At 34.6% G+C, this 18,639-nt stretch overlaps 1 protein-coding gene across 4 annotated transcripts in view; it reads right to left on the bottom strand.

Annotated features, from left to right (window-relative positions):
• Positions 1–18,639, bottom strand: part of stag1a (STAG1 cohesin complex component a) — an 89,594-nt gene that overhangs the window by 17,884 nt on the left and 53,071 nt on the right. For 2 of the 4 annotated variants that reach the window (XR_012388540.1, NM_001362340.1), the window contains exons 2-18: positions 16,301–16,442; positions 14,790–14,904; positions 14,537–14,689; positions 13,794–13,890; positions 13,606–13,682; positions 13,321–13,525; positions 10,151–10,302; positions 9,906–9,979; positions 9,697–9,820; positions 7,409–7,507; positions 7,249–7,328; positions 7,066–7,173; positions 6,343–6,457; positions 6,122–6,239; positions 4,279–4,382; positions 4,078–4,170; positions 3,903–3,992 (exon numbers count right to left, since the gene is read on the bottom strand). Coding sequence is in view for 2 of the 4 variants with exons in the window: in NM_001362340.1 (NP_001349269.1) it covers positions 3,903–3,992; positions 4,078–4,170; positions 4,279–4,382; positions 6,122–6,239; positions 6,343–6,457; positions 7,066–7,173; positions 7,249–7,328; positions 7,409–7,507; positions 9,697–9,820; positions 9,906–9,979; positions 10,151–10,302; positions 13,321–13,525; positions 13,606–13,682; positions 13,794–13,890; positions 14,537–14,689; positions 14,790–14,904; positions 16,301–16,329 (1,833 nt within the window). In the remaining 2 variants the exon portion in view is untranslated. The remainder of the gene's footprint in view (positions 1–3,902; positions 3,993–4,077; positions 4,171–4,278; positions 4,383–6,121; positions 6,240–6,342; positions 6,458–7,065; positions 7,174–7,248; positions 7,329–7,408; positions 7,508–9,696; positions 9,821–9,905; positions 9,980–10,150; positions 10,303–13,320; positions 13,526–13,605; positions 13,683–13,793; positions 13,891–14,536; positions 14,690–14,789; positions 14,905–16,300; positions 16,443–18,639) is intronic. The other 2 variants (XR_012388542.1, XM_068224602.1) reach the window with 1 other exon arrangement.

Here is an 18,639-nt window from a genome sequence, read left to right as displayed (position 1 = left end):
TATTCAGTCTGTTAGACAATTTATCACATTTTTTCTATATGTAATCCCTGTGTTTTAAATTGTGCTGGATATCCTCTAAACAAATTATTTTGAATCATTTTATGAATCATTTTAAACCATATGCAAAGTGAAAACTGAGTAGAAGGTACTTTATTATTATCGGTCATGAAAAAAACATGCTTGGTATTCTAACATGCCATTAGTATCACAAGCATATCTGTGGTCAAATGGCTTTTGAAATTAGAGTGGAAATTTCTGGCTACGTTCACACTGCGAGGCTTAGTGCTCAAATCAGACTTTTTTCCCAGACCTGTTTGTTTTGCATAGCTGCTCACATTGTTGTTATAAATGTGGCCAATATCTTATTTCCAATGTCAACAGATCATGGTCCTAAACTGAGTCGCATGTGCAAAAGTACAACTTTGCACAACATATACAGTGCATCCTAAAAGTATTCATAGCGCTTCACTTTTCCCACATTTTTTTCTTATGTTACAGCCTTATTCTAAAATGGATTCAATTCATTTATTTCCTTAAAAGTCTACACACATTACCCCATAATGACAATGTGAAAAAAGATTTTTTAAATTGTTGCAAATTTATTAAAAATAAAAAAGTCACACTTACGTAAAAAAGATCAGACGTACGTAAGTATTCACAGCCTTCGCGGTGAAGCTCTAAATTGAGCTCAGGTAAATTCTGGCTATTTCTCCATATGTGTTCTTCATACTTCTCATGTTCTTGTGTAACGTCATCATCAACTGCCAAAGTTCAGTTCCAATACTCAAGAACGCAAGAACAGAGGACGCTTAAAACTTCCTGGATGTGTTCTTGATATCGAGGATGCACCGATGCAGACTTGAGCACCAATCTCACTCTAGAAGTCCCAGAAGTCATTACGACCGGAGATGAGAAGCACAGTAATTTATATTTATTTATAATTAAAGTTCAGAGATATAACTAATTTAACTCAGGGGTTTCCCTAAATGAAACAGTGTTTATAAACTATCATGGACATCTTAATAAAGGAATAAACACATTAAGGATGTTTGTTTGCTGAAATTCATACTAAATTCTGTTTTTATTTATATTGTGCAACGTATATTTATAATGTTTTTATGCAGAGTATATATTTTGAAAAAAGGAAAAACAATAAATCGTTGTAAGAATGCTGTAATGTTTAAATAATTTTCAGTTAAAAACGCGTGAAGGTCATGTGATCATCAGGAAGAACGCAGCATCTCATTTCTCAGAGGACGCGTTGTCTGTTCAGGTGGTCGCCCGAGTTCTTCCGAAGACACCTAGCAAGACTCTGCATTCTTGGAATTGAGAAACAGCCTCTGGACAAAATGGGTAAAAATTCCCAAAGACAGGTGTGCCAAGCTTGTGGCATCATATTTAAAAGAACTTGAGGCTATAATTGCTGCCAAAGGTGCATCAACAAAGTATTGAGCAAAGGCTGTGAAAACTTGTGTACATGTGATTTTTCAGGTTTTTCATTTTTATGAAATTTCAAAAACAATTTTAAACACTCTTTTTTTCACATTGTCATTATGGGGTTTTGTGTGTATGATTTAGATTTAAATCAATGAATTTAATCCATTTTGGAATAAGGTTGCAACATAAAAAAATGTGGAAAAAGTGAAGCGCTATGAATACTTTCTGGATGCACTGTAAATGTGTATACTGTATGAAGTACATAAAGCACATTGTTATATTTAGGATTATTGTTTGCAGTGCCTGATAACTTAGCTTACTGTTAATTCATTTTAGTTTGTTATAAACAACCTAAGCTGTATCCAGTTTATAGGCTAATGGTTAATATTTGGTTAACGAGGGCCAGTTGTCATTTAAATAATATTCAAAATAAACGATTTTCAATTTTTGGAGTAAAGTATTTGCCCTGTGTGCTATTCTGCTTTGCTGCTGAGGAAAAGATGATGTTTGAAGCACAAAGCAGTAAAGAATAATGCCGTGTGTCAATTAAAAATTATGTAAAAGTCACATGAATTCCTACATAACCGTTCACACTGTGGTCACTTTGCAAAACATCAGATCTGTATATAATTCAATGTCACATTTGAAAGTGACACAAATTGGAATTGAAAAGATCAGATTCCATGCAGTTTGGGCTGTTCACAGTCAAGACAAATCAGATCTGAGTCACATGTGGGTGAAAAAATCTGATTTTGGCCACATTTGCCTGCAGTGTGAACGTAGACTCTGACAGAATGTTGCAGACAAGTTTAACAGACATTAATGAACATTCTATCAATTCTAGACATTGTCTTTATTTATTAAAAATAATTACATTATTCATCATTTAAAAAAGAAACTACAGTACATGAATGTTCCAAAATATCTCACCTCTTTGTGCCAAATGTAATTCAGTAGATGTTGATCTGTTCCATAGTTTTATTTCTTGTTCCAAGACACAAAGCAATAGGAATGGAATTTTTGAAGTGCCAAAACTTTTGATTGTGGTATTTTCTGAACAAATGCATTTATTATCAGCTACACAACACAACTTGCTCACATACAGTTTTACTACAGCCAAGACGTTATTACTATAATTTTTGAGACATGATTTTTACAATTGGACAAATTATAGTACTGAATAAAAGATCTTAGCCGTTTGATAAAAACTGGCATCCTTTTCTTTGTTAACTTTTCTTTGTTAACTAAAATCCATCATTACCTATGCTAAAAGTAATGTTTATATATATATATATTATCCTACTTTCCTTTTTAAACAAATCTTGTAAACAATCCAGGCTCATTATGAAAATGTACCCCATATACATTTCTGGAGAATGCCAGATATGTCCCAACAGTTACGTTGTTTTGTTTGTTTGCTTGTTTGTTTGTTTGTTTGTTTTTTGCAATTTTTGTTTTTACGAATCCACCAGAGGCTGCTGTGTACGCATTTTGAGATCTCAAATTTTTCTCGCAAGTGCCATTCACACCTGCTGCTCCTGATTGACCGACCGACCGTCCATTCGACTGACCCAAACTCCTCCTTCAATAAACCCAACCAATAGTGTTTTAAAAGCAGAGATTGACCCGCCTAACCATTTCCCTTAACCGAACCAATAAATTTAAAAAGCAATCCAGAAAAACAAAAGCCCTCGTCTGGTTTTTACCACGTTTTACACATTCTCACCATAATATTTACTTGTCCATTTTATTTTTTGGATTCTGTTTTTGTCTTATCAGCTTTCTGGAACTGTTCTTCACTGGACTTGAATCCTGTTGTCATAGTCAACCCCTCTCTGTATCTCAAGTACACCGACAAACATGGCGAGCCAACGGGACAAACTGGTTACAGCGGGAAAGCCGCCCATACGGAGGTAAGCGGTCAGCTGGTAAGTGCGAAAAAGAATGGCGCCCATGTAGCGTTCATTTTAAAATGGAATGCAGCTATACGTACTTCTGGCTACATAATTCGCGATCTCCAGAAACGAACTGTATACAGGGCTACGTTTTCAGAGTGAGCTAACGTTGTTAATGGCTAGTTTGTGATGTTGTTTTTTTACATTTTCTGCCGTTATTTCTTTCTTTAATTTTAATGCCTTTGTACTTTGTTATAATATGTGGACAAAACAAAACTTCAATAAAACTGATCTGACAAAACCCTTCACTGTCTTTTGTTCCTCCAGATTATTTTATGCTGTACAGTAATATTCAATATACGTCCATAATATTGCTGCAAAAAGGTTTTTAATGGAAGTTTGTTAATGGAAGATCTGTGAGGATAAAAATAGCACCTCTTGTACCCATTTTCCCCAAAAAAAAAAAAAACACTTCATAATTGCATCAAATTTAATAAAAGTTACTCCCATAATTCATGCAAAGTGTCATGGGGTGTAGACAAAGCAGATATAGATGAAGAAACATCTCACCTTCTCCATTCTCCCAGCGCTGTACACGTCCAGGTCAAAGTACTGTGGGATCTGCAGAAGATTGGCTACTTTCTCTGAATCTGTCTGGTACTGTAAGTGAAAAACAGCTTTATTAATACATAAATGAAAAGTTTTGATGTATGGAAGCATAAAAACAGAAGGCTCTTTGTCCTACTTTTGAGAGCAGCATGGGGAGAGCCATGATGAAATGCTCTGTTAATTTGTTTTTGTCATCAATCTGCATCTTCCTTTCTTTCGCAGTCAAGACCTGCATAATAATAGACTAAACTGAATACCTTTTGGGTTTTAAAGAAACATAAACTGAAGCAGGTGTTATTAGCCATATAAAGTAGCTCGCGAGGTAAAGGTCTTTTACCCTTTTTCCAGTTCCTCTCCCCACTGGCGGATGGGCCTCTGCAGCCTGACGAATGGTACATACAGTCAGTTCAATCAGAGAACTCTCCTGTCTGTCTGCCAACACTGAACACAAACACAGAGACACAGAAAGACATGAATATATTTAGAAGACAATGAGGGTGACTTGTATAGTTAAACTAATTAACCTAGTTGAGTCTTTAAATTAAACTTAAGATGAATACTAGTATCTTGCAAAATAACTAGTAAAATAGCATGTTCTATCATTGCAAAGACAAAAGAAATTGGTCATAAGTAATTAGTTATTATTATAAACTTATATGTAAAATGTGCTGAAAAAAAATTATCAACCCTTTATACAGCTCCTAGGAAATATTTTAAAAAGCATTAAATTACAGAAAGCTAATTATATTGTATTCAAATGTATAATAACCTCAATACCATAAAAAAGCAGCCTAACTGTATTGTTTCTATGGCATTTGTTATGAAAACATTAACTTCAAGACACTGCAAGTACTAATGCAATGACATAACTATAATGACATGAAAATGTTGGAGGGGTCTGTCGCGCGCGTTCTGATCAGCTGTGTTGTCGCGCGCGTGCTCAAGAGCGGTGTTGTCGCGCACCTACTGAAGGGCGGGACCGAGGGTGTGCAGCGTCGCGGGGGCACTTTTGATCATTTTGGAAGGGCACTTTCTATCCAGGACTAAAAAGGGCATGTGCTCTGCACAGGTAGAGCCCTATGTGTGCACGTGCCTGTGTGTGTATATATACAATCATTTTCTCAAGTATATGCATGCTTTGATGCATCACTTGCTTTTGGTCATATCTCGGACAGTTCTACCTATTAAAGTTTATTAAAATATAGATGACAACAGAACATGAGTTGCTCTACAAACATACTTTTTTATTACGGCAAGAATAAAAGCTGTTATCAAAGAAATAATTTGTTCTTCAACTACTAAATTTGTAAGATATGCATCAGTGTAAAACCCAGTGGTGTAATGTAACTAATTACAAATACTCAAATTACTGTAATTAATTACTTTTTCTCAGGAATTATAATTTGCTAAGTAGTTTTAAAAATGTGTACTTTTACTTTCCCTTGAGTACATTTTTAGTGCAGTATCTGTACTTTCTTCTTTCCTTTAACCTGCAGTCACTACTTTATTTTTTCTTGTCTATGGAGATTAGAACAATCAGTCCTGTCATTCCTGTTCAATCAGATCGCACATAGAAGGTAAATCGCCTCATAATGATGGAAAAACATATTTCTGTAATTGTGTACCTGGGTCTCCACTTTTGCCATGGCCTCTTTTGGCTTTTTTAATTAACTTAATTTACTTTTTAACAAAAACTTTCATCCTTTCCCACGGCTGTTGCAATTTCTATTCAAGAATTATTGATTATTTGGTTATCTTTATGATCACGGATCATAAAGATGTCTGTAGAGTCGTACCTGTTTCGAACTAAATCTCTTTAAAGTGTTTCATATTTATCTCAAGTTAAACATGGGGGCGCACAAACTGTTAGCTCGAGTCTTAAAACAAATCATGCACTCCTCCAGCCGAAATCATGTCGCGCACACCCAAAGTGAACCTCTGGAAACACAGCGATGAAGTTACATTCCCCGCGCACACATTCTCAAGCAAACTAGCAGACTCATCAAGTATAAACTAGGCTTAAGGTGATAGTGATAAGATGTGGCTCCTTTTACAGTGAATGTTTCTACATTCAAATGTATTTGTCAAAATCATAATAAATACAATACTGATCAAAAATTTGTTAAAAAATATCCCAAGTGCTTTTTGTCAACCAGGATCGACCGTGAGGCTGTTCGTACCCTCCTCTCCCTGCACTGGCTCCTCCAGTAGCAGTTCAGTCATGCACTCCCAGTCCTTCAGCAGCTCCTGAGAGCTCTCCCACAAACTGTCCACTAGATAGGCAGCATGTTCATGCAGCTGGAAACACAAAAGATGCCATTCAATATTAAAGGCTGGATTCTAGAGACACCTTAGGAGAAAAATATTGTGTTTTACTGTCAAAAATCCGTTGTGGCCATACCTCACTCTCCAAAAAGAAAAGCACCAGCATGCGGATTAGGTTTCCGTTTGGGCTGCTCCTGCCTCTGCGCTTGGCTAGAGCTTCCTCTGCCTGAGGATCATGTCTGCTGAACAACCTATGCATGACGAAGCATTAGGAGAGTAGAATACTTTTAGTTTGTTTGTTATTTGTTAATTAAAAATCTTTAATAAAATAATAATTAAACAATATATAAATTAAAATATAAAATTTAAATACAAGGAAATGTTTCATAATTAAATAAATAAAAAGCTCATATAAATAAAATAATAAAAACTATATAAAATAAACCAAATTAAAACAGTAAAATGTACAAGTAAAATAAAATATATGTAAAATTCAATTCCACTTTAAAATGTAATTTAAATAGTCAAACATCAAAATAAAATAACTTCTTAAGTTAAACAAAATATATTTTATTTAATATTAAATTTGATAAAAAAATACATTTAATAAAATTGTATATTAATATAAAAAATAAAACTAAATGAATTATTAAAAACAATAAAAAATCTAAAAAATATACCATTAGCAGTTAAAATTATAGACAATGTAAGAATTATTTATTTATTATTATTTTTATTAATTAAAAATAACATAATATATGCAAAATAAAATGTACAATATTGTAAGTGTTAAATGTAATTAAGAAAAAATGAAATAATAAAAAAGAAAATTATAGTCAAAGATGTTTAGCTGGCTCACTTCCGATGTAGAAACTCCCCAGCAGCCACTGCTACAGGCCTGTGAGCTGAATACACCAGATGATACACATTCTCACAGTCTTCATTAGACAGAGCATCCTCACTACCCCTGAACAAATCAACAACATTTGATGAAGGAAAGCATCCAGTCTCCAGTCACAATCAGCATCTGAGCTTCACTCACTGCAGGATGAGCGTGACCAGTCTGATGGCCTCCACAGCAACATCATACTCTTTATCCAGCGTCATGGACACGATACGGTCCTGTCAGGACAATTCAGCAGGGTTAATATGGAGCAGACATTCAGAGAACTCTTAATTCTGTCACTGAACAGCACTCTTACCTTGAAGCGGTTTGTGAAGAGCTCAAGTTTTGGAAACAGTTCACGGTTTGTGTAAAGGTTTTGTAAGGCTTTCAAACACTTCAAGCGCACTTCACCTTGCTGGAAAACAAGAAAGTTCTGACATTAAGAAGAGACAATGGGAAAACACTGGATCTCATTCACTAATAACTGCCTATATTTTTTTTGTATTTATACGCACATTTGAACTTCCGACGAAAACGTTCTGCCTAATTCACAACAAAATGAGTTTCTTAAACATTCAAACAAAATCCAATGCACTCAAAAAGTTAGTTTGTTGTTCTTAAACTTGTTTTTCTGTTAGTGACTTTGGAGTGTTTGGTGAAATGAAGAATTAAGAAAGAGATAATTATGGCACTAAAACAAAAGAATAAGAACTTTAATGGTAATGAAAGTTTTGATGTTGGATGTGGAACACGATTTTACTTCTAAAATCTTGAGGTGTCTTGCAATGCATTTTTTTTTGTTGACTTTAGAAAAGACTCTTCTATTTTTTATGATCCTGGGCAACCACACTGCATCAATGCACCTGATGCTCAGGCACTTTTTCCAACTCCACAAAGCACACCAAACATCATAAGATAAGATAAACATCATCCTAAAAAGTCACCTTTTGACACAAAAAACATATTTGAATGAGATTGGGCCCAGAACAGTCCATCACTCTCAGCAAACATATCTGTATGCTCTCTAAAGATGCAGTCACAGTTGACAAAGCCTCGAAACTTAAGGTGAGACACTAATTATGCCTTATATAAGGATAGAACAAAAGATTTAATGGTTTATTAACGAAAACGTCTGTACGCACATTTTTCATATAATTTTGTATGTTGGTATGGTTAGTCTCTTCACGCATGCTTCAGAATATATGTAATTGGTGAAATATGCTTAAAATGGCTCTTTTAGTTTGTTTAGAATTACTTTAAATAAAACTAAGAGACTATTATGATACATAATAGACATAAATTATATATTTAAACCTGAGTTAAGTTAATTAAAAATACAAATGTATTCAAACTTTAATTTAATAAAATTGTGTTTGACCAACTTAACTGCATTTAATTGTATATCCAAATTTATTGGATGGAAATCCTGCCCTCAATTCAATTAAGTTCATCCAATGAGTAACTTTTTTGAGTGCACCTAAATTTTGAGATTTCTAAACAAAAGTATCAGTCTAAAGTAAATAAAGCATTCAAACTACAATCTGAAGTGTTCCTTTTGTCGCACTTTATGAATTTGAGCTAATAGGTTTCAATTGCATTTTTTAAAAGCTGTCAAAATTAGTTGTTTTCCTCCAGCACTGAGCCATAAATCTCCAAATCAGCATCATTTACATACAATAAACCTCACTATACACTATATGAAAAAGTTTTATTCATATATATGTTCTTAGTTTTTTTCTACAGTTGAAGTCAAATGTATTCGCCCTCTTGTGCAATTTTATTTTCTTTATTAAATATTTCCCAAATAATGTTTAACAGAGCAAGGAATTTTTCACAGTAATATTTCCTGAAATATTTACTCTTTTAGAGAAAGTCTTATTTGTTTTATTTCAGCTAGAATAAAAGCTATTTTTTGTTTAATTAACAATATTATTAGTGTCCTAAAGCAATATTTTTTGTTACTGTCTACAGAACAAGCCACGGGTATTCAATGACTTGCCTAGTTAGCCTCATTAACCTGTTTAAGTTTTTAAATTGCGATTTAAGCTGAATACTGCCATCTTAAAAAATATGTCGTGAAATAATATTTTCTTGCAGTAGCACTTCCGACATCCCAAGTTCGAATCCCGGCTCGAGGACATTTCCCGTCCCTACCCCCTGTCTCTCTCCCATTTTGCTTTCTGTCTGGAATACTGTCATATCCACTTAATAAAGGCCAAAAAAAGCCAAAAATAATCTTTACTATCATCATGACAAAGAAAAAATGAAACAGTTATTAGACATGAGTTATTAAAACTATAATGTTTAGATGTTGAAAAGATCCTTCTATAAAACAGAAATTGGGGGATAAATAGACAGGGGGGCTAATAATTCAAAAGGGCTAATAATTCTGACTTCAACTGTACATGATTTGGCCAAATTTATTACTAACTACAAAAAAAAAATATTTTTATTAAAAAATGTTCTGTCAGTTTACACAGTTTTTCAAATTATGGAGTGAAAAAACAGATACTCAAAATCCTGTGTACATTCGCTGTGTAAAAAAACAAACCAACATTGAATCCAATTTGTCACAAAATAACAAACCAAAATCATGAGCCGTACCCGGTCATGTAAGGTCCAGCCCACATACTTCAGGTAGCTGTCGTTCAAGAAGGCATCACTGTACATTTTCATCCATACACCGATCTCCTCTATACAAATGGCTCTGATTTCAGCTATTGCATCCCTGGCAGAGGCACACAGAAAACCAGATCAGAACTCTACACACAACCACATGTGCTATTATCGAGAGCAGATATAAGTTTAAGCACCTATAGCGATGAACAAAGATTCCCTTGAAAATGGAGTTCATCATGTTTTCGATTTCATCTTGGTTTTCTTGAAGCTGGGGAAAAAGTTTGTTTACATGAGGAAATGATCAATGTCTGTAGCCAAAAAAAATCTCTGGAGTGGATTTCTGTTATAATTAGCGTACATAAAAAACAATGGTAAGTTATTGAATAATGAATAATGAAAATGGAATAATGAAAACACAGGGTTGCTGAAGACATAATACCTCTTTCCTCTTTTGAAGCAAGAGCTCCAGCTTCTCAGTGGCTCTCTTTCCCACTATTTTGCTGCGTTCAGCTTCGTACTGTCTCTGTGTGTTGTCCTGGTTAATGCTCAGGTTCAGAGCCACGTTCACCAGAGCTGTCATCAGCTTCATGGCTAAGACCACAGAAAAAGTTTACAGATGTTTCTTTTGTTTTTTTTTTAGAGAAATATATTGAAGGAACTTAAAAACAACTTGCTTGTTTTTTCAAGAGTATTTAATAATAAAATAATACTATTTTTATTATAACTGTTATAATTATCATACCTATTTTATTATTAGCAGCATTTCTTAAAACATTTAAAAAAATTTGTATAATTATTATATTTTAGGCTATACATGACTTTTTTGTAATTTTTTGAGCATTTGTTTTATTTCTTTTTATGTCTAGCTAGCTTTAAATATTTTTATTTTAGTTTTTATTTGAGTTACTTTAATATTAACTTACGTACAAAACATTTTACACTATTGTTAGCTGACATCAGTTTTCATATTTCATTTGTTCAGTTAACATTTAATTCTAGAATTGACTTTAGTGTTATGGTTTTACTTTTACATTTAAATTTACATTTAGTCATTTAGCAGACGCTTTTATCCAAAGCGACTTACAAATGAGGACAAGGAAGCAATTTACACAACTATAAGAGCAACAATGAATAAGGCAAGTTTCAGGTCTGTAAAGTCTAAGAAGGAAAGTATTAGTAATTTTTATTTTTATTTTTTTTGGGTACAGTTAGTGGTATATCCAGAGAGGCAATTGCAGAATAGGAAGTGAAGTGGAGACTAAATAGTTGAGTTTTTAGTTGTTTCTTGAAAACAGCGAGTGACTCTGCCGTTCTGATGCAGTTAGGGAGTTCATTCCACCAACTGGGCAGATTGAGCGTGAGCGTTCGCAAAAGTGATTTCTTCCCTCTTTGGGATGGAACCACGAGGCGACGTTCATTCACAGAACGCAAGTTTCTGGAGGGCACATAGATCTGCAGAAGTGAGAGCAGATAAGAAGGAGCAAAGCCAGAAGTCGCTTTGTAGGCAAACATCAGAGCTTTGAATTTGATGCGAGCAGCAACTGGCAGCCAGTGCAAACGGATAAGCAGCGGAGTGACATGTGCTCTTTTAGGTTCATTGAAGACCACTCGTGCTGCTGCATTCTGGAGCAGCTGAAGAGGCTTGATAGAGTTAGCTGGAAGCCCAGCTAGTAGAGAGTTGCAGTAATCCAGTTTGGAGAGAACAAGAGCTTGAACAAGGAGTTGAGCTGCATGTTCAGATAAGAAGGGTCGGATCTTTCTGATGTTATAGAGTGTGAATCTGCACGATCGAGCAGTTCTAGAAATGTGGTCAGAGAAGTTTAGTTGGTCATCAATCGTTACTCCAAGGCTTTTCACCATTTTGGATGCAGTAATGGTTGCCCCATCCATCTGGATTGAAAAGTTATGGTGTAGAGTCGGGTTGGCAGCAACTACAAGCATTTCTGTTTTTGCGAGGTTAAGCTGAAGATGATGATCATTCATCCAGTGTGAAATGTCCAACAGGCAGGCTGAGATGCGAGCTGGAACCGAGGGATCATCAGGATGAAAAGAGAGGTATAGTTGGGTATCATCAGCATAGCAGTGGTAGGAGAATCCATGTTTCTGGATGACTGGTCCTAGAGATGACGTGTAGATGGAGAAGAGAAGTGGCCCAAGAACAGAGCGTTGAGGTACCCCAGTGTTTAGATGCTGTAGGTTGGACACCTCTCCCCCTCAAGACACCCTGAATGACCTGTCAGAGAGGTAAGATCTGAACCATTGTATAACAGTGCCCGCAACGCCCAGTGACTCGAGGGTAGATAGCGGGATCTGGTGGTTGACAGTGTCAAAAGCAACTGACAAGTCCAGCAAGATGAGGACTGATGATTTTGAGTCTGCTTTAGCCAGTCTGAGATCCTCCACGACCGAGAGCAGGGCAGTCTCAGTTGAGTGGCCTTTCTTAAAGCCGGATTGCTTGTTGTCCATGAGATTACTTTTAACTATAAAGCCCTGCAACTATACTGAGAAGTAAACAATTCATATTAAAAACAACAAAAACAAAATCGTTATTTTATCAAACAACTTTTTAAAATGATTTAATAGTAGGTAGTTGGTAGTGCTGTCGCCTCACAGCGAGAAGGTCGCTGGTTCGAGCCTCGGCTGGGTCAGTTGGCATTTCTGTGTGGAGTTTGCATGTTCTCTCAGTGTTTGCGTGGGTCTCCTCTGGGTGCTCCGGTTTCCCCCACAGTCCAAACACATGCGGTACAGGTGAATTGGGTAGGCTGAATTGTTCATAGTGTATATATGTGTGCGAATCAGTGTGCATCCACTGCGTCAAACATATGCTGGATAAGTTGGCAGTTCATTCCGCTGTGGCGACCTCAGATTAATAAAGGGACAAAGCCGAAAAGAAAATGAATGAATGGATAAATGAATAGTATACTTTGCTGTTGTTTTTTTTCTTTTTTCAGATTAAATGAAAATAGGTACTAATAGAAAAAATATATACACACACACACACACACACACACACATGTATATGTATATGTAAATGTATATGTATATTATTATTTGGTTTGTATTGTTTTCACTGCAATGTAAAACCCAACAGTCAACTTTATCAAATGAAATGAGTGTAGTTAACTCAAAATTGACTGAAAGGTAATTCTACTCATTTGAAAAGAGTTTGAACTCATGAATGTAATGAGTTAATTAAATACCTCATTACTTCATTTTAAATGGAGTAAGTTCACAGTAATCAAATAGATTAGAATTTTAACTTAAATGGTTTGTTGTTATCGGTCTTCTCAAACGGTGTGAGTTGACTTATTGGGTTTTACAGTACTCAGTTAATTGGAGTTCTTCTCATTCTTTAGGTTTTATTGTGCTCAAATCGCTTCGTTTACTCAAATGGATTAAGTTTACAGTACTCATTAGGATCAGTTTTGAACTTAAACTGTTTGAGGAAACCGATTGCAACAAACCATTTGAGTCACCTTAACTTTTTGCATTTTACAGTGTGGGTAAACGTTTCTAAAAAACTATAAAAATTAAGTATATTTTTAAAAAAAGAAACAACCAATCATTTACTCTGGCAGTAAAAGATCATCATAACAAACATGTCTGTACCTGCGAGAGTGCTGGTGTGTCTGAAGGCTCGGACCTGTGAGTCTGACAGGCCCGTGAGCAGAGAGATGACTGTGTCCATCATGTATTCATCATAGATGATGCTGTACTGGCACTGGCGGATCAGTACACAGATGAACTCACAGAAGTTGTAGCGAAACTTCTTCCACAGAGGGCCAGAAATGGTCAAAGGGTAATCGCCACTGTCCTGCATTGAAACACAAAGTGAGATCAGGCTGGGGTATAAAGCTCATTGCACACAGCATAAATGAGGGGGGGGGGGAATACCTCATCAAACTCTTCTGTCATTTTGCGGATGATTTCAGCATTCTGCATATTGCGAAACATTTCGATTCTTACAGTGCCTGAAATGAAAGAAGAGTGTAATCATCACTACTGTTAACAAAGACTTACATATTATGATTATTATTGTTTAATATTATTTAAGTTATTTTCAGAGCATGAATTACTAGTACCTTTACAGCCAGAGCACTGGATGAAGAAGTTGATGAGGTCCAGAAGTGCTAGATCTCTGTCCTGCTTATACGACTCGATCCAGTCATCAACCACAGACTGAAAGGGTCATGAAAACAACATCAACACGTTGGAAAAATTGCTCAATGAAAGCTTTTCCAGAAAAAAATTAAGAGTTATTAAGTGAGTCTGCTTGTGAAATCCTTTTAATATGAAAACACATAATGTATGTTGAAAACAGTTGTGGAGGCTTATGGATGTTAATTGTTAAAGGATTTTTTTGATAAACCAAAACAAAAAAGAAAAGTATTTACAATTAGTGTTCTTCTATTTTTGTTCTTTTTTTTTTTTTTGCAAATCTGATGTATTTTGTCAGAATATTTTTAACTCTATGTTTTAATGTAAAAACCTATTTTTTATTACGTCAAAAAAAAATATATAGGGTTTTTGCTGATTTCACAAAATGAAATTTAGGATTTTTTAAGACCTTTTTAAGACCACAAAGGTTTAAATTTCAACTTATAGATGGGCTAAATGCTAAAGATTTTAAATGGCATTATAGAATTTAAGGCACAAAACTGCTAAATTTTTTTGAATCTTTGATTAATAAAACTTTAAAGACAAAAGCATTTATTCAGCGTTCGTGTTCTTTCAGTAGCAAGTAACTAGTGTAGTTTTTATTAATGCACATAGTGATTTGTAATGTTTTGTTGTTGTTGTTGTTGTTGTTATGTTGGTTGCACACCTGCATAGCACTCTTTCCCTGTTTGACCACTTCAAACAGAGTAACAGGATCTCCCTCTCCATTCTGCTGGCTGATGCCATTGGCCTTTCTCCCCCTCTGGACTGCCATAAAGCCCTTTTCTGATGGAGACTTCCGAGGCTTCTTGTTGGCTGCCTGGAGTCAGGGGGAATAGAAATGTTGGGTTAAATCAGAAATAACACACAATACTTTCTTCTGTTATAGGTCAAGAAAGCAGTGCTTATGTGAGGCATACTGGTGGTCTGCCAGGTCTTCCTCTCTTCTTCTTGATCTTTCCGTCTCCAGGGTCATCCAGCTCACTCATGCTCATACTGAGACTCACTGTGTCCTGACCTGAATCACCAGTGTCCCTGACAGAAGAAAAACACACACAAACACACACTGTCATCTCTTCTTGAACTCAGATCAACCTCTGAGTCACTAAGTCACATAAGTTTTGTGACGACATGCGTTTTAAAAGCTACATTTTACTTGTTAATAACAATAACTCAATAAATTGGAGTAATTAATATTAATGAAATGTAGGTCAAAATATTTTTTTTATCAAAACTGTTTTTGTTTAATTATTTTTTAATAAAAAACTAACAGAAGTTTCCAAAATATATTTTAAAAAAATGGTTTTATAGAACCCTTTATATGACGATTCAGCTTGATTAATGTTAATAGAATTAATATTTTATATTTATTTATTTTAATAAAAGTATATTTTGCTGTATTTACCAGAATATACAAAACAAATATTATTATTATTATTATTATGATTGCTGTTATTTTACAATATTTATTCTATTCATTGAAAACTTTAACCACAGTATTAGTATATAACTAAAATAATGAACTGTAAATAAAAAATGCCTAAATTAATTAATTAAATCCTAAATTAATAAGCTTAATTATAATGTATTATTCTCCTCATCATTCTGATTTTAGCATCAGTGAATAAATATTGTAATTTTCATTAACAGTTCAAAACAATTTGATAAATAAAAATAAATCAAATAAAGCTGTTTACATTTAAACATGCTGCATCATATATTCCAAAGCAGCTTTTAACTTGACTTTGAATAAATTAGTTTACACTTGACACTTACAATAAATGTTGTTAATACAAGTTTATGTACATGCGACGTGCAGTATAGGTCTGTATAGATAAAATTATACATATTTTTAAAGTAATACTCAATGAACTATGTGAATGAAATACTCTGTTTGATATCCTGGATCTCCTCTTTGCTGAGGAAGCACCTACTGTTCATTGAAATACTAAATAAATAGTATTTCTCTATTTAAATTTATTTATAATAAATTTATATAAATAATAAATGAATAAAATTGTCCTTCATTTAAATTAAGCAGTGAAAGAACAAGAGAAAAGGGTGAGTTCTACCATTTATTTAGCTCAACAATAGTGCGCTGTCACTTTGACAATTAGGATGAAACATTTAAATGACATTATTTGGGCGATGCCGAGTTTTTCCTTCCATTTAAGATTTATATTGTTTTGCTTGTCATGCTAGAAAAAAGTTGTCTGAGCATAACACATACACACATTTTTATGGTGTAAAATGAATTATTCCTTCTTTATTGATTATATTTGTTTAGACAACAATTGCGATTCTTAAGGTTGTTCTCTTTTTAAAACATTCTATTATGTTTCACAATTGTACCTTAACTTCTCTTAAGACAGAGAGCAGATTGTTTATAGTAATGGTTTAGTGTGAAAGTGTAAATGAAGAGAGGACTCACTGTAGCACCGGCAGCTCTGAGGTGATCATGATGACGGAGGGTTAGATGTTGTGTTACAGGTCTGAAGTGTGTCTGCTCTGTTGGGATGGGTCTTCAGTGTGCTTTAAAAGGAGATCACAATTTTAACATGGCGACTCTGAGCCTGCAAGACATGAGAAAGAAACAAATATATCAGACATTTGTTTGTTCAGAATAGACTAGAGGAAAACATGCACTCTATATATTTAGATCACTCTGAAACTGAAAGTTCTGTCATTATTTACTCGTTTCAAACCAGTTTGAGTTTCTTTTTGTTCTGTTGGACATGAAGAAACATATTTTGAAGAAAGCTGGAAACCTGTAACCATTGACTTCTATACTTATTTTTCCTAAAATGCAAGTCAATGGTTACAGATGTTCACTTTCTTTAAAATATCTTTGTTTAGTCTTCAACAGAAGAAAAAAATGTTAAGAACTGCTTAAGAGAGAGTAGATAGTATATTTTCATTTTTGGGTGAACTACCTACTTCGACAAATCAAATATTCCACAGTCAAAAATTAGTGATACTTGTGTTTATTGACATATAACCAAAATAAATGTAACATTATGTGAATCGTGTCCCTTTCAGCTGTTCAAATGTTATAGACACACGTTTTTGCGCGTTTAAAACCTTGAAGACCTTCTGAACCACTAACATAGGCGAGAAGTCAAGTTTAAAAGGTTAAACAGCGACACCAACTGGTAATTTGATGAACTGCAGCAGCACATCATTATCAACAGAAGTGTCAATCTATATAATCGCTTTTAAGAGATACAAACACACAAACAAGCATTAGGAATTCTGCTACATAAATCATTTGTAAAACGGATTTAAACTCACACTGACATCACCAAAACCAAAATCTACACGTTTTAAGTTCAGATAAATCTTCTGTCATTACTGTTGTTCATAAAATTGCATTTTGGTATATTAAAAATAGGGTTAAATACCAAATTTAAGTCACTGACTAACCAAAAGTAAATTCATTTAATTTCCTAAGTATTACGTTTTTACCTTCAAAACACAACAGAAGACTTAAAGGTGTCTGTTTGATTGTTTAATACAACACAGAGGCAAAGCACATCAAACATTTAATTTTTAAAAAGTAAGTAAACAATAAAGTAAGTAATTTAACTGTGTCATGTGCACGTTGTCCTGACTAAACTTAACTATGACCACTAGGGGCAGTATGAACCATAAAGTACTTGACCTTTAATGATTCTTTGAAGCGATTATAAAACATCTTTTTAGGAGAATTTCCAAAGCTTTAAAAATTTAAATGTTGTTCTTTAGGCTCTGAGAGAGGGAGTACTGCTCATAAACACGCTTTCTGGGTGATTTTCCTCTCACTAACCCAAAGCTGAACTCCAAAGGATGTAAAGCACTTCTCGGGCAACAGTAGGGGGCAGGCTAAGAAAGTTTTCATTAAAATGTTCCCTCTCCACTAATACTTCAATGTGAAAATGCACACAAGTGAACCACAGTATAAACACTCTTCAGGTTTTGTTTTAATCTTTCCTTCTATAATGCAGATTAACTCTTACGGTGATGCATACAGACCACCAGGTCATGGTGAGGATTTCCAGAGTACTATAAACTCTAAATTTACACTCTCAAAAATGGAAAAGTTACAAAACAACTCTTTAATCCCAACCATCTTTATACAGAAAAAATAATTTATTTCATTTCATTAAATCTTAATGAACTGTGAACTACAGGTAAGAGTTTAAAAGTGGTGAAAAAGTAAAGCTTATCCACGTTAAACTGCCACTAGATGGCTGCACACTGTAGGTGTCCTGGAGGACTGGCTTTCACAGGTGCAGTGAAGTTAAACTCGGTTGCTTTTAGGAGATACAGACAAAAACTTTTGTTCAAAAGTCCTGTTTATCAGTGTATTAATAACAAATAAGTAGCATTGATGTGGGCAAGAGTGTGTTTGAGAACTGTCTGGCGTGTATTTGACCCTGTGGCCTCATCCTGAGTGGCGTCTTGCGCACATTAGAGCGTCTAAATATGACCTCCCCTCCCCCATTGCTGACACACTGCTGCTAAAACACTCACTAGCAGCACATGGCCACACATTACACAGGGTGCTGTATCACACCACAGCAACACTAGCAAAAACACACACATGCAGAATGTCTGAAATTAAACAGACACAGGTGGACCTAGGTTCATTTCGAGGCCAGTCTAGGTATACATTTAGTAGAAAAGTAGTAAAATTAAAATAAAAACTTAAAATTAAAATGAACAATGACTGATTGACTGAAAATGATTGACTTTTTTTCTCCAGAACTTTAAAATATTAAGGATAATATT

Source organism: Danio rerio, chromosome 2, assembly GCF_049306965.1.
Source record: "Danio rerio strain Tuebingen ecotype United States chromosome 2, GRCz12tu, whole genome shotgun sequence".
NCBI lineage: Eukaryota > Metazoa > Chordata > Actinopteri > Cypriniformes > Danionidae > Danio > Danio rerio.
This window is presented reverse-complemented; position numbering and strand designations above follow the sequence as displayed.